The sequence below is a fragment of the Trachurus trachurus genome, assembly GCF_905171665.1.
Source record: "Trachurus trachurus genome assembly, chromosome: 2".
NCBI lineage: Eukaryota > Metazoa > Chordata > Actinopteri > Carangiformes > Carangidae > Trachurus > Trachurus trachurus.
In genome coordinates, this window is record NC_139914.1 from 7,264,397 (window position 1) to 7,286,216 (window position 21,820).

Consider the following 21,820-nt stretch of genomic DNA (forward strand, 5'->3'; position numbering starts at 1 on the left):
TTATGGGTTTTTTTCTTTCTTTTAATGACTCCTACTCTTGATGCCAAAACTCCACAGAGTCATCTTTAAAATGTTGCTGCAGCTAGATCCATTTGCACAGGAAGGATCTCGTGTTTTGCCTGTTCGATACAGTAATCTGTGAGAAACGCATCTCAAATGGGAAACTCAGCACTGATTCAGTCATAAATATCAAACTAATCGTTGTGCTATTCCTGCACAGAGATGATGATGAGGAGAGAAAACACACCAACAACTGTTTCATTAACCTAAACCCTGCAGATCAATGACTCCCCGGTCAATTCCTATTGATTAAATCAAGTCCACTGTTATTTATCCAGCACCAAATCACAGCAGGAGTTATGTGAAGAACATTAACACTGTATCTGAACCTGTGTCAAACACGTTTACTGTATGAAACAAGCCGAGGGGAGCTGTGGGGGTGAACACGCTCTCTGTCTTGTACCGCGCCGGCTCTGCTGCATAAATTGAGAACAGAGAGACATTATAAATTCATTTCTACGAATGCATTATTCCACAGTGTTTTAGTAGCTATTCAAATTTAATCATGTTTGAGCAGCGGCGTCGCAGGCGGAGCAGTCATTCCTAAACACCTCTTCAGCGCTACACGGCCAGAAATTCAGGGCAGAGACTCAAACATCTCAATTGGTGCTGGGGGTGTAAGGCCGAGGCATATGCGCTTGGGTGTGTCTCACATTTTGTGTGTGTGTGTCGGGGTGGGAGTGGGGGGTGGTGCTACTGCTAGGATGCTTGAGTGGGAGCAACAGCTGCACAGAGGCTGAGACTTTCCTGCCCTGAGGGTTTGTTTAATCTCCACTCGTCGATTAAAAAACCAGGAGAAAAGTTCTCCACGGTGGAGAATCAGCACATCGCTGCTCCTCAGACCATCTCAACTTCTAAACAAACATGTGTGTTTAATGTTTGTACCTGTCTCTCACTTCTTGTATCAGTCCAAAAGACACAGAGGGGGCCAAGGCTCGGATGTCAAACACTGATCTGCAACACACACACACACACACACACGGGGGAGGGGAGAGGAGTTAGAGTCTGTGGGAGCTGCTCAGTTTTCTTTGTCATTAAACATTAGCAGCTGTCCGCAGCCACCTGTACAGTCACACAAATGGCGGCCTACATCTCAAAACTATGGGGACCACTTACAAACAAGTCGTCTTAAAGCTAAAGTCAATTAAAGATCATGATTTATTAATAGTTAAAAGAATAACTCCACTTCCTAAAGTCTCAGTGAGGAGGAATGAGCTCAAACATTTGCTGAATTAATGTCCCGGTGTTTTATAGACACGTGTTTTGAAGCTAAACCTTCGTCCTTGTTGTTTATCCTCTTTTAAGTGTGATATGGATCGTCTGAAAGCACCTGCTATCTCCAGACCGTCACACAGAGGAGGTCAACTAAAACCTGACAGCACCACAGTCTCCATACAAACACTTACTGTGTGTTTTTTATCATGTAGCAGAGAAGACTTGTGCCTTTTATTTATATAAAGTGTGAGAAAATGGAAAAAAGTGTAAGGTGTCATCTCTATAATGTTTATTAAGTCAGTGCACATTAACTATTGAACCATTATAAACTGGGAAAAAGGATTCTTCTATATAGAGCATCTCATTACTTAATTATTTTACAGCATGTCGACACAGTAAGGATGTACAGCAGCAGGGACGAGTGGTCTGTGTGGCAGAAAACCACAGCGTGTCGACTCGTCTCCGACCGACGGGTCAAAGCGCCGGGAATCCTGGGAGAAAAGCAGAAAAAGGAAAGCAGGAATCCTCGGGCTTGCTCACACTTTCTCACACTTGCCCCCTGAACACACTCTGAGGATTGAGAGCCACCTGTTTGACGAGTGATGGACTAAACAGCTGCGGGGCTGCCTGACCTTCAGCCAAAACACACACACACACACACACACATACACAGGCGCACACGCATGGATTGCTTTTTTTGTTGAGTAAACTGCTGACACAGACAAACACACGTCCCACATTTCCATTTTCTCGCTCACCCCTTCACGCCCACTATCAGCTCAACAGTAATAAACCTGGGCAGCCCCCCTGGGAGCGCTAAAACCTCTCCACACAGGAAAGATGAGGTTTTTGTACGACAACAGGGTCAAAGGTTGCGGCTATTTTGAAAAAAGGAAAACAGGAAGTGGTTTCTTTCTTTCTTTCTTTCTTTTATTCTATTTTTTACACATTTATTGAAACAAATAATACAGATACAGATCAGATACATGTCATGGAAGGTTACACAGAGGTGTTTTCTGGCTGGTTGGATATGGAGGGAGCAGGTGGAGCCACTTCTTCAGATCTTGGCACCTCCACCTATGGAAAAATAAAAATAAAAAATAAATCGTTATATTATTAATTATCATGTCCTCTGTTTTCTGCCTTTGCTTTGAAGCCACGTCTCTGTTACCGCTCTTTAAAAGGACTCAGAGATGTCGGAGGGTGTGGGGGCACGATGCGCCCCACAGGGAGATATTGGGTTTGAATCTGTTTGCAGTGTGGGCGGGCGGCCGTGTGCGAGCGCCAGCTGGAGGCAGACGGGGGACATGCTTCCCTACCGCCTGCAGCCGGCTCAAAAACATGCTCGCCCACGCCTCGCTGCTCTCACAAACCTGCTTCTTCTTGTGCGGTGGCGCATAGAGGCGGTGGCGCACCAAACACAACACAAACCTCTGAGCTTTACAATTTAACGCACTTCAAAAAACAACAACAACAACGACGACACGGCTTTAAAAATAGAAAGCCCAACTAAAAGTGTCTCATAAAAAAGCTGCTGTGTTGAAAGGAAACTGTAGAGGAGGCCGACCCCCTTGGATCCAAACACACATTATATAAAATCCAATGTTAATCAACAGCAATGTGACATTTATCACCTTTGAAACCCCATTAATGCAAATTATCTGTGTTGATTTCAATTGGTTAACTGGTCAATTACGACATTTCACACACTGGCTACGTGGTTCAGCTTTAACTGAGTGGACACGCTGACTTCGGCACAGTTTTTCTGGTTCACTAACATTTTGGAAGTGCTGAATTTCACACTTATTTTCCAAATTAAGTGGTTTTCCATAATCTGACTGAACTGTGGGTTTGTTTACCAGCCGTCTGATCGGCTGTTTCCCTCCCAGTTAGACTTTGTTGTAGAAACATGGTAATTATTTTCAGTTGAATCATCAAAAGCTATGAAAACTATGAAAATAAGAGCAGAATAATCCGGTATAAACCCGTCTCTCCACTGGGTGTTCTGATTTAAGACAGACTCACTCTTGGGGTTTGTTATCACACTTGACCAAAGAGATTTGAACACAATGACATGAAAACATGAGCATTAAACACACTTATATATCAATGAACTAACTTTAATTGTGCACTTGAAAAAGAAAAGTTGCCAACTCATACACCACATACTTCAGAATTACCCTGTAAAGTGTGGGTGTAATTATATTTCAGTGCAGTGTGAATACCTGGTATCAAGGCAGCGTTTCCAAGTGAAGTTTCTGTCGTTAATTACTTCCACGTCCACGGTGCACTGTACGAAAGCAGAGTCTGTCCAAGTCCCTAACAGATTCTAGGGGAGTTCAACAATGGATCTCGACATATTTTCACTCTAGTTATAATAAAGCGGAGTCACACTTTGCGGCGTAAGGAAGTTCTAATGAACACTGTAGATGTGAGTGTGTGTTGCAGCTCATCCTCTCTCACGGTTTTGTTTTTTGCCACATGAAAGAGAGAGAGCGCACATGAGAAAAAACAAGCCGGTGTCTTGTGGTTTTATAGAAAGAGAGAAAACATTCATGTGGGTTTTAATGATCTGTCCCTGCCAGTGTGTGTGTGCTGCTGAGGGACAGTGTGTGTGTGTGTGTTTGGCTTAGTTTGCCTCCATGTACTAAAAAACACTATGCTGTATAAAACGACCTTCACGCAACTTCTACATCTCCTGATTCACGGCGGCGCTCCGTAAACACACGGGACGAAGAGGACGAGACGTTTGTCCTCTGTTCACGTCATACTTAGGATGATGATATGGAACAGTGTCCTCTCTCATACCGGAAAAAACCGATGTCCAGCCGCCTCTGCAGCAGCTCTGCATGCTAATCCTGCTGCTTGTAAAAACCCCAGAACGATATTCTACACTTCTCATGTCGGTCCAACTCTGACGTTCACACTTTTGTCTTCAATAAAGTGCTGTTTCAATTCCCCAGATAACCAAATCTCTGAAAATAAAATGTAGGCCACAGAGCGCAGTATGTCATCGGCTGCCAAAGCAAGTGTGTCTATTAATGAGTACATCTCTTTTTTTTTTTTTTTTCATTACGCAATCAGGGATGCAGAGAGAACGCCAGAAAAGGCTGCAGCAAAATATATTTCGCCTAGATGGCTCCATCCAAAATTAACTCGAGGCCTAGTTTGAATTTGAAGAATTTATGCTTCTGCTTTAGAGATGGAGTCAAACTCAGTTATGCTCAGACAGAACGGATTCAGCTGCGCATCAATCTGAGTGTCGCGACGCACAACAGCGAGAATGAGACGCCTTGAACCTGGAGAGAGTTAAAAATACTCCTCCCTTGGATCTCCAGTTAGAGTCTGTGTCTTTGATGTGGAGTTCAGAAAACGGCGCTTTGTCCTTCGTGACGATGGAGATGATGGAACCAGTTTTTTTTTTTTCCCTGAACGCTACGGCGGATTGAGCCAGCGCATAAACGCGAGGCAATAAAAATAGCCGTGTTAAATTTTAACCTCTGGATACTGTAAGAATCGGAAGTGGCGGCTGCGGCCAGGGAGCGGGTTTGGCAGCGCGCGCAACAGACAAGTCGTTTGGACGAGTCTCCAGCATCTAGACCAGACCGATGCCCCAAAACACTAACAGGCCTCCCTCTGTGAGCTGGCCTCAGAGCTCCAGCTTTGATGTCACTGCTGCTGAATGAGATACTGAGGTATTTGTTGTTCTCACCAGTTCCTCTGCCCGCTGCCTCAGCTTCCTCCAGACCGTGTGGTGAGCCTGCAGAGACGGGGGAAAGACAAAAACGTGACTCGCAGGCACATGTAGGCACCGGTGCAGGATTTTTGCAGATGCATCTTACACTTAAGCACAATTTAAAAAAAAAAAGGACAAGCATTAATAGATAAAAATAACGGTCTCTAGGGGAAACCATCACAGACTGATAGAGAAGCCTTTTTTGTTTGGGAAATAAACTGATTTGTTTTTTCTTGTTGCGGAGATCGAGGTCTAAACTAGGTCCCTGATCCAATAAAACTCCAACATACATATTAAATTATTTTTAAGTAGGTTAGAGTGAAAACAGTTTCACTCATAAGGCAGCATTAGTCATGATTTGAAAACACAACTAACATTCCTTCTGCTACGTAGGTATAAAAAAAACTTTATTTAAGACAAAAAACCCCTTGGTTCAACCTTGTGAGAGATGCTCTGTGTATTAAAGGTTTGTGATATCATCATTTTCCACACACACATGTCCATACCTGCAGCTGCAGAGGCAGCGAGAGGCCCTGAGCTCGGCGCTGGAGGCCCCAGGGCCCCTGGTCCAGGCTGTGGATGGCCGTCACCTCGTACTGGGAGCACAGGCCCGTCCTGGCCACCAGAGGGCCCCCACTCAGCAAAACATGCTCTCCACATCTACAGAGAAGGTATGAGGATGTAGGAGATGAAATACACATACACACAAAACATTGTGCATTTCTTTAGATGGACAAGAATGTGTAGGCAGAGTTAAATGACTGCCAGTCCTGTCACCTGTAGAGCATCACTGTGCCTTTAGGACTCTGTGCTGCCTTCTGCTCCACCTCCTCCTTTTTGTGCCTGGGGGAATCAAAGGAACAAAGTCAGAAGCTCTGAGGTTTGGAGCCAGCACAAAGGATGAAAGAGGTTTTAAATAGGACTAATGGCCCTTTTCCACTGCACGGTTACACCTCGACTCGACTCTGTTTAGGACCTTTTCCACTACATGACTCACCGTGGGCGGGGTCGTCATAGCACGGTTACTGCAGTCCCATCGTCTCGCTCTCTGTTTTTCGGACCACAGTGTGGTTTTCTAAACAGCAGCCACTTAACCCGGCGTGAGAAAGAATCACAACAGTCTCAGTACAGATCAGTGGGCGCTGCTGCCCGTGTGTTTTTAAAAATAGTGCGTTTGATTCTCGTGTCGGACGCCAGGCTCGCGACTCTTCCACTGATGACACTCTGGCCAATCAGTGGCTGGCAGTCGGTTGTTTCCAAAAAAAAGAGAAAAAAAAAGCAGCAGGTACTGGGTGCTATCCCTAGTGGAAAAGCTGTATAGATAAGGTGTACAGTTATATAAATATCTATTTTTCTTTTATAAATAATCATTTTATAGAGCTAATTTATTCCCTGTTTTGTTTTTTCAGTCAAGTCGAGTCGAGCCGAGTAGCGCTAGTGGAACGGGCGGTGGGAGTCATTTTACCTGCTGTGTGAGAAGGCCTCCAATGCCACAGAGGGCAACACCTCCAGAGGCTCCCAGACCAGGTCCTGGTGGATCAGCTGCTGGGCCCCTCGGGTCAGAGAGCGCAACGAATCCTGGAGAGAGAAAAACAGTCTTTTTAATTTACAAACTCAACTTAAAACACAGCTCACGCCCCAGCCAAAGGAAAACAGACATCCTTCATGTCTGACTGTTCAATACAGAACAAGAGGGAACAAGCTCGCACTCACATCGGAGGGAGTCCATGAATCCAGCTGAGGGTCGAGAGCCACATCACAGCAGAAGGCTCCCGAGGTGACTGTGGGGAAACAGATGGAGAAGCAGAAACTGAAAACTATAATCTCTTTTATATCACTTTTATAAATATCCCTTATTATTTTAAATCAAAATGATCAATTCATGTCCATTCACACATAAAAACAACAATCCTATCTGTTCTTCATAAAATTCCACTTAGTCTGAGAACAAGCCAAGACCAAACACATCATCTATGAGTCTTTTAATCCTGTCTAAAGTCCGTCCTGGCAGCGTAGCAGAGGACTCCAGCTGATTTATTATCATTACTGCTCTCTGATGAAGAGGAGCTGCTCTACCTGGCACCTCTGGTATGCTGAGCAGCTCCACAGCGTAGTCGTCTTTGAACGCAGTCTCCAACACCTGACCCAGCAAGGCAGCGCAGGAACGCCAGTAGGCCTGGGACACAGGAGACATAGACATAGTGACCAAATTAAGACATTCACGATGTCCAGTCACTGATTTCTACACCACAGGACAAATCAGATGGATAACAAGATGATTTAGATGTAAATAACAAGATTAAACCTCGAAAATATGTCATAATTTATAGTAAAAAAGCAAAGTAAATTACCTGATTGACCAGTGTTGGGTCACTGTCTTTAAATGTGAGCAGAGTAAGTGAGCAGGAGTGGGTGAGGGGCCGGTGGACAGGCCAGAGTGCTCCGTCTACCAGGGCCAGAGCCGCGCTGGTCACATGATGCTCCGTCAAGTCTGAGGAAACACGAGGGAGTTGAAATAATAACGAATAACGACATTTTACAAATGGTTGCAGTCAAGGTGAAAGACTCAGGGTCGATCCCTCACTCACGCCTGGCGCAGCTCAGCGGCGTGGACATCCCTTTGTTCATGACGAGCAGCGTGCCGTCCAGGCCCGGGCCCTGCATGGACACCTCTATCTTCTCGATGCGAGGGTACAGGGCCCGCTGCCTCGCCTGCTCTCTGGAGAAGACGGCGTTACGCTGGCCGCGGACCTCGGCGGGTGATGGACGCACCGCCGCCGCAGCAGACGCATAACCTTTGGAAAGGGGAGGAGCCAAAGTAAGACAATGAAACAAACTTATGCTTAAAATTGATCAGCTTATGACTTGAACTTGAAGTATGAGAAGTGTTACGGCTCCTGTGTTTTTTAAATTGAGAGTGAGACCATGGATGAATTATAGTAAGTATAGTATTTTAATATATTTCATATACATTATTGTGCATTATTACATATGATATGATATCATAGACTACTTTGATTGTAGTATACTATTATTATAGTTCTTCTAATACATCTAGGCTCATACTAAGGACTGCAATAAGGATATATAACTTCTGTTATCTCCTACATGTCAACATACTGTATGCCCTTTAACATTTTAACTTGACTTTATTATATTTTTTATTTTATTTTATTGTATTATTATTTTAGTTTCGATTTCATTTATGTGTGTATATGCACATGTATATGCTGTATGTGAATATATATCTTGTCCTCTATTTTTTTAATATGTACATAGACCAGTTCTTTTCTCTTGTTCTTCTCTTTTTGTATGTTTACATTTTCTAATAAAAAATATATATAAAATAAAAATAAATAAAAATTTGATCACAAAAACACATTTTACTGAGGTTTAGCTCATCATTTATGTATTTTAACTTATCTTATTTATCTTTTTTTATTTTTTTTTATCTAGTTTGTTTTTAACTTTTTATGGAGCATGTATTTTCTGATTTTCAGCCACAATCAGTGAACATGATTTCTATCCATGTCTTTGTCCTATGTTGTTTAAATGTCCTTTTCTTTTTTGTCTTTTTAAATGATGATGCCCTCGTACTGCAAAACAAATCTACCTATTAACAAAGTCACCTGACCTGATGTGATTTAGTAGCAGCTAAGGTTAGGGCTTAAATCTGGCACTAAAATGATAAGCGTTTATCCACTACATACGTACATTTTCCTCCTCTTTAAAGTCAGTATATGCGCTGCGAAATATGCTTTGACAAGGTCTTTACACAAGCACAGGTTTCACATAAGTAGCCTATTCAGTACAAGCTGTCATTACAACGTCACTAGCTCACATGCTAATGCTAACCGATTGACGTCGGGTAACGGTTACTTACGCCGCTGCAGAAGTTGACACGCGGTCCTGGTCGCCATGGGGACAAATATTTCTACAGCCACGTAACAACAAATAATAAACACACAAAAAACGTGGACAGAAATTACACACAAATTAATAAACGTCTGTTAATATTTCCAGTGGCTGAAGGACGCCATGCCTGCTTCGTGTGCAGCGCGTATTTAAGTCCGGGGGGGAACTTTTCTTCAGAGGCTCCACACACACACAGTTCCGCGGCGTGACCAGCAAAACGAGCTGCAGTTCTGGTTTATGACAGCAGGTGTCGCTGTTACACGTCGTTTCAGCTGGGCTTATGTAAAGATGGTCCTGTAATAATGTATTCTACAGAGAAAAATAATAATAATAATGTATAAATAATATTTTTCATCAAGGCACCTCCTAACAACATTATACATCTCTGTATAATACGTATTTGATGGTGCTGGAGACACAAATTTGATATGTATGCCATCTAACCACAATTTATTTCTGAATTACCTCACTCCTCATTCATAAGCGTTGAAAGACTGTTGCTCTTGCTAAATCCAAAGTTATTATCTTGGCTCTGAAGTCTCACATATCCTCAGCTTCATCCTGTAATGGACTCTAATGGCACTCACAATTTGACAAATGCATGTTGGGTTTTTCAGGACCAGAATCAGCAGTTAAGTGTTGGCACTAATGGCAGAAACAGGAGCAGCAGGACACCGGGGCAAGGGAACACAGCCGCAGCACCAAAACATAATAAATCATCTCGACGCAGGCTGTGATGGAGCCAGATCGCTGCTGAAGAGCGAAGCTGAAAAGCCATTTTCACAATGAGAACAAAACCTCATGACCTGTGGAGGTTGGAGCGAATGAGAGAGCTAATTGTGGCATTTAAAATGTTCAAATTATAGCAAATATGAGGAGTTTATTTCCCATGTGGCATCAAATGAGTGTACAATAATAAATGAGCACGACAAGTTTGTGCATAAAGATTTATTTTTGTTGAAAATAAGTGTTTCTGACATTGAACCACTAACATGTCTGATGTGATTTAAGATAAATGAACTACACACTGACACTGATGTTCACTTCATACAATGTAACAAGGCATTTGTATCATCTGTAAGGTGTAAAGACAATTGTCCATTGTACATTTAAATGACTGATTGATTGACTGATTGGTTGACTGACTGATTGATTGATTGATTGATGCTGTCTCTTTGGGTGAAATTGATTGTACTCAATGTCAGTGTAACAGTACAACTTCATGCACACATCATCCACAGTATGTCAACATTTGGGATTTTCTGAATGAATTTCCCCAAAGGTGCAGTTTTCCTTTTCTTTTTCTTTTTTTTTAAAGACATTCGTTCATCATGTTCATTCATTCGTAGTTAGGCGGGCCTGCTGTTTAGTTCACGTCCAGTACAACTCCTTCACAGTGGTGACATCCCTTCAGAAACGCGGTGACTGGTCTTGCACTGTCAAAAAGTCCCCAAAGTGCAAAAAAAGAAAAGAAAAAAGAAAAACACAAGCAGAAGGAAACGAGCCAATAAAACTGCTGAGCACACTGCCGTCCCTGCTTAGACCCATGGCTGGTTTCCCAAAAGCATTTAGCACTATGATCTGCTTTATCAATGGCTTTTAAGATGGTCTTGGCACCGTGCTGCGTTTGGGAACCCCCCTGAAACTGAATCTTTTTAATCAGGAGGATGGTGTTGTATGTGGGAGGTCAAGTGTTGTTGTTTCTTTCCCCTCTTCCTCTCCTGGGAAATCTCCCTTTACTGGCATTGTCTGCTTCTGCTACATGATTTCCTACATTTCCCAGAATGCTTCTTAACCGATTCAAAGGCTTCGATGCAGAAAAGAGAAATAGTGAAAGCAAGAGTGGATGTTTGCTTTAAATCCTTCCCTCTTCGATCTATCTAACATGAATTAATTCCAATCCTACTTTCTACTCTCCTCCCATCCATCAACCCCCCCTCCCTCCCCTCCTCTCCTCGCCCTCACACCAGCGCCTGGTTGGCTGCTACTGTATGCTGCAGGCGGGGCAGCAGGTCTCTCTCCGGTCCGGCAGAGGGCAGAAGTCCATCTGCCTCACGATCTCTGCAAAAAGCTCATCCACCATGGTCTTGCTCTTGGCCGACGTCTCCATGAAGGGGCAGCCCCAGTCCTCGGCCAGCGCCTGGCCCTCGCTGGGGGACACCTCCCTCTCCTCCTCCAGGTCCACCTTGTTGCCCACCAGCACCACTGGCACCTGCTGGTACCTGGAAGTAAAAAAAAAAAAAGCCAAAGTCAAATCAGAGCACTGCACATCTGCACTTGCTGCCTCCTCCTCGTGACGTGATGCGTTCAGGGCCGAGGCGACAGGAACTTCCTGATACCAACCAGAGGGAGGGACTCGGTGACAGTGAATGCGTGCATGTGCATTGTTGGCCTACATACTGCATTTGTTAGATGCTGAAACAATAAGGCTTTTGAACAATACACAATGGAGTGAGTGGAGAGAGGGATAAACACCACATTCAGTTCCAGCTTCCCAGGAGGCCTCCATCACTCCCCATGTGTCTAATACCAGTAGGCGGCCCCATTACAAAAACTGTCATTGCACAAAACAAATAAATAAAAAAATAATGGCTGCTTCTTTTGAACACTGTGAAACTGGTTATTCCTGGATGCATGCGTCGGCATCGTGTTTTGTCCTCCAATTCTTGTTTAAAAAATCATTATCTCTCCACTTCGCATCACTTCCATCATGCACTAAACATGTCTCAACGGATCAAAAGCCTTCTTCCCCAGCGTGTGACTGACGATCCCAGTCCTCCTCCCTATGAGCCATCAATACAAGGAAACCAGGCTGGGGGAGAGTAATGGAACAGGTTATTGAATAATTGAATAAAGCTAATGTGCTGCTCTCACATGGGAGGACATGAACATCGGCCTCGAACCTTGGAAGCAACTATTTTGGACTTCATATTTAGATTTGGCTCTTGTGTTCTCCCATATTTTAAACTATAAAGTGCATTAGTTGACATGGAGTGGACACATGCAATTCAAATGGCAGATGTCTTTGGATCTGCACCAGAGAAGAAACCCCACTCCTCTTAGTTGGTGTTTTTGTGATTATATCTGCTAACTTGAAGCTGAGTGAAATCTTAAAGGATCTGCAATCAATATTTCTATTATAACAGATCAAATTGCAGTTTCTATAGCATCCGTAGCATCATTTTCAGCGTTGGTGGAGCATTTAGCAGTGATGATATACCAGATTTCATTCTAAGGAGGTGGTGGAGACAAAATACTGAGCTAAAAGGAAAGTGAATATTGGACTTAAATTCAACAGCTGGTCAGAAGTACAACCAATAAAAAGCTAAAGATGCTTCATAAGATTAAAGCACATCCTTAACTAAATAAATAAGCAGCTGTAGCAACAGTTACTTGTGTATTATAGCATAGTAAATCCATACATTTCTTTTCCAGTTGGAGGCCTGTCATGTTTCCTCTTATTAAAGACCTACAGAATGTCAATTACCGGGGGTGTATATTCTCACAACAGGTAATGGCACACACCACCTAATAGCCTCCGCCATCAGTCATCCCTAAGTGCATTCAGAGCCTGACTTATTGATCCGATGGTGCTATTGAGAAATGGACTCTTATCTACAAATTGGTGGCCCGTTGCCACGCCGCTCAGCTGGGAGAAGAGCTGAGGCGAGGAAAAGACCTGGCAAACGTCTCACTGTGCTAAAGAGGGCCAGAGAGCCGGGGAGGGAGCAGCAGTGTGGAGAAGAGTGCAAGCATGAGAGCGTCCTACAGCGGTCCTCCTGGTGTGAAGCACCGGCTGGACCTGTTGGAGTGTCCTTGAGGGACTGTAGGAGCTTTAAGGGTGCTGAGTTCGACCACCACACAGAAACTTCTCCCTAAAAAATGCAAATATTTCATAATCATGTCAACAGTTTCTGCCCTAATTGGCGGACAAACCTGCTTTCAGACTGTCAAGCTGCGAAAACTTGCCCACAAAGGCTTAAATACCAGAGACTTCCCGGCAGCTTGACATTTTCCCCCCACGGCCACTTCACTGCACAACACACACACACACACACACGCATACACACACATACATACGTTGGTACAAAACAGCAGCTGACCTCAGCAGGACAAGCATCTCGCCTGGTGCCTGTGTTTGGAAAGCTGGAGTCTGGGGGGTGTGAAGTGTGAACAAGGAGAGCACCATGCAGACAAATTCAATCTGACAGCCTTGCAGGATAAACTCTATATATAACTACAAAGACACAGGGAGAGCCAGTGTCTCTAGGGGCGGGGTGGGAGTTTGTATAGAGATTGTCTGTCGCAGCATCAAACTACCGCTCCCTCCTCAACAGATGAGGAGAAACTGAAACTGCTCCACACAGCATGAAAAAGCTGTCCCACAGGGATTTACAGGCTGATATCATGATTTAATATGTCAGTCAAGTCAGTGACTGGGGTTAAACAGAACAATATCAACCTATATTATAACTCTTATGCTAATTATGTCCTATGCTAATGACTTGCACCTTTTATTTATCACCTGGATAAAAGTTGAACTGTGGATCTTGCAGTTATTTGTCAGTGGATGTACTGTTATTTCTAATAGTATTTCCTTTTCTATATTCTATAACACTGACAGATGCTATCTTTTATAATAAATGCTTTTCTTTTGAAACTTTAAAGCTGCACTATAAAGATTTCACATTAACAATTGAACAAATGACTATGCTGCTCGGTATATAAATGGGACAAAGCCACATCTCCAAGTGATTTTTGAAACTAAACCAAGCTGCTGCTTCCAACAAAACAGAGCTGCACCAAGTTATAAAAAGAAAAAAGTCGAATATGTAGCACCTGTAGAGCAAGAGACCAGAAGCAGGGCTTTAACCTCTTAATGCACGCCCCTATTTTTCATGTTTTTTGCCATAACGCCATGCCCAAGTTGTGAGCAGCACAGATCCCACATAGTTTAAGATTCAGAGATGTGCCTGGTATCATTGTAAAGGTAACACTCTCAGGATTACTGTTAAGGTGTTTTTTTGATTCTGTGACTTTACTGACAAAAAATGGCAAAGGTTAGAATGATTAAATTGTTTCCCCGCCCATAGGTTTGCCTATAGAATGACATGGGTACAGACATTCAGGGACCTCTCAGCAGGCTATAGACACAATTAGGCCACAGCCACAGGTCTTGGCTTCCTGCAGTCCAAATTTCAAGTCAAAAGACCAAAAGAAACAAAAAAAATACAACCGCTAAACTCCTGGCGCGCAGTAGAGGGCGCACCCCTAAAAGCAGTGGATTATAGAACTATACGCCTATCTGCATTGTGTATTTCTATGCGGCGGAGCGGGTGGCGCGCACGTCGGATACACGGGGGTTTGTTTATCAGCAACCAAACGTGATGGCGTAGTGTCATACACCGTTGAAAACCTCAGACTATTGGCTAAAAGGTTATCGGCTTCATTTCACGGACAATTTCTATTGGCTCAAGCAGCTGTCAATCAAAGTCACGTTGTCAGTCTCATCGTCACGTGTCCTCATTGGCTTTCGAGACATGTCCCGGCCCATCCTCGCCACCGATTGGCTACTGAGTGGTGTCGTTTGAAGCAGGAAGACCTCACGGATGTAAACATTCAGTCACATGTAATCACAGATCGCCGTGCAACTCGTAAAATGCGGTAACGGGGCCGGTTTTTGTTTTATTCCGCGTGTATTACGTTACGCATTGGACTAAACACATGGACATATTGAGGAAAATACTTCGGTTAGAAGGAAACGGATTTCATATTTCACAAGCATGGGTACTTGGCAAGCTGTACAAACGGTCTTGTGTCACAAGATGGTCGCTGTAGATCAGCTGTGGATAAAGGGAAGATTTGAAAGGTATGTACGCATCATACGTTAGCTTAGCGGCTAGCCGACCTAACTGCTAATCCTGTTAGGGCTGTGAGCAACCAAAAAAATCGTGGGTGGTCTTGAATTGATCGGGGCGATCTAAGCTTTCTAACAATGTATAACATGAATATATATGCTTAAGGGCTGCTGTTAAAAATGTTCGGGAGTAATTGATGCTAGCGCCACCTTCTGGTGCCGTACCGTGGGCGGTACGGGCGTGCGTTAACTGGTTAACTGGACTCCAGATAAATGTTAATACTGCTTCACATTTACCAGATGAATAAATAAGGTAACTATTCAGTATGCGATAAGTCCCCCAAGTGGTTAAAACTGCAGCTTTAAGCACAAACATTGTGCTAATATTGTAAGACATCTTGAAATTTAGTATGTTTACATGGTGGACCTCTTACTTAAAGTAAATGGTCTGATGAAACGTGTTGACTTCTCCACCAATACAGTAAAAAGTGTCCTCATGGCTGTTGTGGCTATTGGCTGCCAGTGTTTATTCTCTGCCTGGAGTGTTTTTACTGCACATTCTGTATGAATATAAAACAGGGGAAAATTACAAACATTTCTAACGTGTTATTGGTCCAGCACCAGAGCTGGCAGCCGTGCACTATGGGAATTATCAGCACACTTGGAAAGTGTTTGAATTGCTTGGCTGAAGCTGCCAGCTGTATGAAAAACGCTGCTTTCTTCTTGTTCTGGAAGCGCGGAGGGAGAGATGTCGCAGTGGATTCAAGGGAACAGACAACAGCAGGTGGCAGACGGCTTAGGAAATTAAACAGAGATATGGATATTTAAAACCTGTGGGGACTTCTGAGGTCGGAAAGAAAGAAGGGGGGTGATACTGCAAATTACTGAGCTCTATCATCTGAATCCACAGGTCAAAACGCTGCATCCTCGTGATGCATTTGACCTTCAGAACGCACTGCAACTAGTTACTGCCTGTCATTTCCCTCTGCGGGGTGTTACTCCAGCTGTTGGGGAAAAAACACACACACACACACACACAGACACACACAACACAAATCCTCCCACACACAAAGAGGCAGTGTTTATAACTCACAAATAAAGATGGCCTCTACATTTTCCACTTATCCTCGGGGTACTGCAGCCTCATTAATGCTCCCCGCTGTGCTAAATAGCTACAGTGACTTCACTTACCTATTTTCACGAGCCCCACAAACACATACAAATTACAAAAGAACAGTCAGGCATCTCCAGCATGAAGCCCCCCAACCCTTTCCCCCCTTTGCATCTGCTGTTAATTAGCAGTTGGAGCAGCTATACGCCGTGCGACACAGCTCGACACATGTATCTGCTCGTACGACCGGACAAAAAAAAAAAAAAAAAAAAAAGATCACACAACCTACACTACAGTATAGCGCCCACGCCGTTGCTTGACTCCCAAAGGGTGGAACAAAGCCTCTATAACCAATGTTTCCCAGCGACATGACGGGAAAAAAAAAGAAAAGGCGAGGAAACAAAATAACAAACCACAAACATTCCTGTGATAAACAGACAAAGCAAAGGCCTGCAAAGCAGATGGAAAAGGTCTTTAGAGTCCTTTTTTTTTTTTAATGATGAAACCCCAAGCTTCATTTTCTTCTTTTATGGTTCCTCTGCATGATCTCGTTTGCTTTAGTTCAGATGCAAACACCGTATAGGGGGGGTCTGGGAGTTACGTCCTCATTAGTTTTATTCCTGCTGCTCCGAGCAGTTAAACGAATGCAAGAATCCACTGTGAGAAATAAACAGAGGAGTTTTTGTTTTGGTTTTAACATGAGATCACAAGGGAACGTAAATGTTATTAATGGTCAAAATTCTCTCTTTTTTTTTTAGATTTCTTTAGCACTGTCGCTTCTCTGAGTTCAAACACAGGACATTGGGTCTTTCTGGGTGGAGTTTCTGTCTGTGTTCTCTACAGGTTCTTCCTTTCACAGTCCAAAACCATACATATGTGGTCAATAAGTGACTCTTAAATGCCCATGTGTGTGAATGTGACCTGTGTTTCCACATCTCTATGAGCAGAAGGCTGGAAACAGGCTACAACAACAACACCAACAACATTAAGTAGACTTGCGCAGAGTCATTTCACTCCTTAAGTCAACTTCCTGTTATGACAAATGGCATTTCATACTGATGTTGTCACGCGTTAAACGTTCCCCCGGGATGTGGGAACTGAAAAGTGATACTCATCTACAGTAAATGTGGGAAATCCCAGATTCAGATCAAAGCAAAGTCATTTTCCTCCTGAGAGGACACAAAATAATTTGGATAAATAAATCACGATATGACTAACAGCGACAATCAGAAATTGCTTATTTTTCTAACTTTCCTCTGACCTTTGCTTTTTTTTTTTGTCGTGATACATTTATTGGATTTCAGTTGAACCACTTGTAACATGCTCTGTGTCATGCTCAGCCTTTGCAAGTAAACATGACTTCACTTTGAAGACCTACTGTGCATCTCTCGAGCACTGAGAGTGATGAATGCTGGTGTATGGTTAAAACACTTATGAAAGCATAAGTGCAGTAAATACATTAAGCACTTTACCAGTGGCGCGTCTTAGCTCACATTTTCAGCCTAGCAGGCCTGCAGCTCGCTCCTTCCTGAGGACAAACACTAAAAGCCTGAGGTCAGGAAGTTGCTTTGTACCTAAACCAAAGTGCCCCCTGGGAAATGTAGTTTTGGTCTTTCCACCCTATTCCCACCCAGCTGTGCGTGATGCTCACCTCCTGCTATTAGACACAGCATCAGTGCAGCGTGAAAACGCAGCTAGCTCCAGTGCTTTGAACAGACGCCCCCCCGGCTCCTGGGGGGGCCGACAGAGCTATAAACGTTTGCAGGCAAGCGAGAAGATTATTGGGCAACACCCTGATGTTGTGTTCACTGATAGCAACTGGCACCGGGTGTATATGGTTCGTTTGTGAGGTGCTGGATTATGGAGAGTAGAATATGTCAGAGATTGTCTATTTTAACACACATTGTCTACAAGAAGCTAACAAAAAGCAAAAGTTAAAGGGATAGTTCCACATTTCAGCAAATTCGCCTGTTGCCATAATCCCTATAGTCATAGCAGTAGGTTCATTACCTTTAATTATCAGTGCATGTGGATTTGAGATACAGTAAGCGGGGCAGAGACACAAGCTGCTCAGCGAACACAATGGATGTGAACGGTACAGGGCCTCTGTCCCTCAAAACTCATCAAATACACAATCCAACAACTCCAAAACGCTCTGGTGGACAAGTTGTGACCTGCACATTCACCACGCTATGAGATAATCATGTAATATTACGAGATAGAGCTGTTTTCGAGGCAAATGCAAAGTAGTTCTGAGTATTTGCTTCATGTGTTGTATTATACATGATTATTTCATAGCGTGGTGAATGTGCAGGTCACAACTTCTCCACAAGAGTGTTTAAGAGTTGTTGGATTGTGTATTTGATGAGTCTGATGAGGAACAGGGGACCTGTATAATTCACCTCCATTGTGTTCGAATGAATATGTAATGAAGCTACTGCTATAGGGATTATGGTGATAGGTGAATTTGCCAAAATGTTGAACTAACCCTTTGCTAACTGGCTAAACTCACCTCCCATCTAACTGCTGACAAGAAGAATGAAAGAATGAACACAATTCCCACAATTCCTCATGTCTGGAACCTGATGGAGCTGATGTGTGGAGTTATGCACAGCTGGAATAGCCCGTCTCAGCAGGAGACCGTGGCCTCACGCCACCTGCACCGCATTGTAACATATAGCATCTCACTTCTTTCCCATGCTTCCCCCACTGAGAGCCCTGCATAAGCATTCTGGTTTATATGACTCCCTAATGGAGGCCTGATGTCTTCTTGGCTTCCAACCCAACACAATCCCATTAAGTTACAGTGAGTGGGCACATGCTATATCTCTTTGTGGTTCATGCTGCTGCTGCTGCTGCTGCTGCTGCTGGATCAGCAAGAAGTTTGGGAGGAGGGAGGCTGATCTCCTGGAGGCAGCTAATGGGGACCAGGAGGTGATTGCATTGTTTGTTTTATTAAAGATGGACGCCCTGTGACTTAGGCATGTGTGTGTTTAAATGACCAACAGAGCCTATTGTTGCTGTCCTTAAATAAACTGGTGGTAGGATTATTTTGCAAACAATGTGTGCACTGCACAAGTTTGAGGTTATGATAATGTGCAGCACAGGCAACGACAAGGACAGTTAAAGGTGAAAGAAAAATGTTGTTTCACTTCACACAACCAATGAAGAAGGTGAAGTGTTAATTCAAGTGTGAATGTTCAAATTAAAGCAGTGAAAAGAGTCAAATTGTCAGAGGAAGTGTTAAATTTGAGGTTCAAGTGAATGCCCTGAGAGAAATTAGAGCCATTTCAAGTGCTTTTAAACTGAAATATGAGGTGAGTGTCTCAGAAGAGTGTATGAAGTGTGAACAATTAAACATGTAGTGTATCTGTTAGGATAAATCAGATTATTTCTAAGGATATACTGTCTGCTGGTTACGATTATTTATGGATATTACTAATAATTCTAATCCAACATCTGTACACTTGTATTGTTATCAATCTTTGAATGATATTCTGGCTTTATGTTTTGTAGTGGCAGGTTTGCACATACAGTAACAATCCCTACTTCAAACGCAGAGCAGTGTGAAATAAAAGTGTGAATAATTTATAGATATACACTTGAGGAAAGTGGTGGTTGGTGCAGTGGAGGCAGCTGCTTTGGGTGGCGGCTGGCTAGAGGCGACAGAACACGGTTTTATCCGTCATTATATTATTCATTTCTACGGAGTTCCCTCATGCATTTTGGTCCCCCGCTGTGCCTCGTCAGCTGTGACGCGCTGCTGCGTCCACCCCGGCCCGTGACGTCTGCACCACGGGAGTGTTTGCATCACTCCGGGAGATGGAGCTGAAAAGCACTGCACCAAACTATACCGATTAAATTATAAATTATTATTACACAATATGCAGCTAGGTAAATAAATATGGCACTGCCTTGTTGTGTAATATTGAAAAATGTACTTTTATAGTGTCTATATACATCTATAAGGGTCCTATATAATGTCCCCAATGGTGGCGCCTAGAAGAAACAACAGGGAGAAATCATAACATAGAAAAATAAGATGCTTAATGTCCTCAAATGTCCTCTTTGACTCTTAAATTGAACTTTATTTCTAAAATTTAGCTTTTATTCTGAAAGCTGACTCATTTCCTGAAAGAGAGGAGCCAGAAAATGAGTGAAACAAGCGATGACGTGCAGCAAGGATCCCCTGCATGACTCAAACCGGGGGACGCTCTGAGTGCTCAGTGATCAGTGACATCTTATAAAACCTCTGCCATGTTTTCATCTTTAATGTGATTACGTAAAACTGAAATGTACCATCATAGCTGCAACATAAATCACAGGCATGAGTGTGATTTCTGAGGTTCAGCCTTTTCTCAGTTGTCTGATTTAATCATATTTTTCCCAGTAAACTATCAGTTGACTAAAAGATGATTAACTTGGAGGCTGTGGTCAGGGCCTCACAGTCAGTGTGACTGAACAAATGAAAGAAGGCTTCAGGCTAAAAACAAACAGTAAGGAAAAGATCACAGCTTTCCTTCCTATTCTCTCTTTCTCTTCCTCCCAGCCATGAGATGAGCTCAGTGGATTTGTTGAGTAATGGATGGAGCTGATCAAAGCCATCCACGGTTAGTCATCTGCGAGAGAAAGGGAGAATATCAAACCCAGACATGGGCTGATGTATGACAGGTGAGCCGCAGCTGGACTCTTATGAAGAACACATGAGCTGGCTGCAGCTTCGCACGAAAACACTGGAGGGAGGAATCGAAGAAGAGGAGGGAGATGCGAAGAGGACGTGAGTGAGTGTGTGTGAGATCAGATGAATCTAGTCTGTTTTCGATGCTTTGTGGACTTTTAGGGGCCCTCCGGAGGCTCCTGGGGGCACTCCGGCAAAACTAGGCGGCTTTATTCACACTTTTATTCCACACTAAACAACTGTTAGGGTGATTTAACCTCATCTAGGACCATCACAACCAACTTGAAGGGTGTGTGTTGCCTTAAGGATGTGGCTGCCTGAGGGGCCTAAATCATATCCCTATCCATACTGCATATGAGCATAGGCTACTTAGACAAGAATTGTGCTTTATCCAATAAGGAGGGGGGACAGTCTCTCACCTTTTGACCCTGATGATCTGGTCTCTCATGGGCTTGATGTCCTGAAAACTTTGCTGATTGACCAGACTGTAGACCAGGATGAAGCCTTGGCCGTTCCTGATGTAAAGGTCCCTCATTGAGGCGAACTGCTCGGTGCCGGCTGTGTCGAGGATCTCCAGCACCGACGGAGAGGAGTCCACCTCGATCTCCTTCCTGTAGAAATCTTCAATGGTCGGGTCGTACTTCTCTATGAACGTGCCGGTGACGAACTGGACCGTGAGCGCGGACTTCCCCACCCCGCCGCTGCCCAGCACCACCACCTTATACTCCCGCATAGCGCTCCCGCGGAGTTAAACCCGGCATGCAGAGAATAAAGTCTTCAGCTGCGGATGAAACAAACGCATCCCCCCGTGCACCGGAGCTGGGACTCAGGCTACAGGCATGTCACAGCCACAGCCTCCGGTAAATGAGATGCTCTTGCAGTTAAAGGCGGGCAGAGTGAGATGATGCTGGAGCATTTAGCCCTGAGATGCACGGCCACAGCCTCTACTGGAATATTCCCACGCTATCTTGAAGGGACACCATTCCAGAGGCATCCATAATGCAATAAGGCGTCGGTGTGGTAAAAATAAGAGAGGCTATTATTAGAAACAACTAGACGGCACATCTTCTTATGTGCCGACAAAACAGAAGGCTAGCACTACATTTCTGTGCACAGTGGGGTACAGTAGACTTAAAGGCAAAGAGCCTATTTATCCCGGAGCAGACAACAGTGCTGGGAATCCACGCCTCTGGAATCGGTGCATCCACTGGATGTTACTATTTCCTGGAATGTATGAGAGGCGATTGG

At 43.8% G+C, this 21,820-nt stretch overlaps 2 protein-coding genes across 2 annotated transcripts; both read right to left on the reverse strand.

The window, feature by feature from the left end:
• Nucleotides 1-2,197: 2,197 nt before the first annotated feature.
• mrpl39 (mitochondrial ribosomal protein L39) lies at nt 2,198-9,071 on the reverse strand. The gene is made up of 10 exons (XM_083990753.1): nt 8,895-9,071; nt 7,600-7,806; nt 7,363-7,502; nt 7,088-7,187; nt 6,725-6,792; nt 6,477-6,589; nt 5,789-5,854; nt 5,518-5,671; nt 4,988-5,035; nt 2,198-2,352 (listed from the first exon to the last, which is right to left on the reverse strand). The coding sequence occupies exons 1-10, from the start codon at nt 8,929-8,931 to the stop codon at nt 2,275-2,277; spliced, it is 1,011 nt and encodes a 336-aa protein (XP_083846879.1). The 5' UTR covers nt 8,932-9,071; the 3' UTR covers nt 2,198-2,274.
• A 959-nt stretch (nt 9,072-10,030) lies between these two features.
• Nucleotides 10,031-21,707, reverse strand: LOC310996415 (ras-related protein Rap-2a-like). Its single transcript, XM_083985797.1, has 2 exons — nt 20,992-21,707; nt 10,031-11,148 (listed from the first exon to the last, which is right to left on the reverse strand). The coding sequence occupies exons 1-2, from the start codon at nt 21,303-21,305 to the stop codon at nt 10,911-10,913; spliced, it is 552 nt and encodes a 183-aa protein (XP_083841923.1). The 5' UTR covers nt 21,306-21,707; the 3' UTR covers nt 10,031-10,910.
• Between the last annotated feature and the right edge of the window lie 113 nt (nt 21,708-21,820).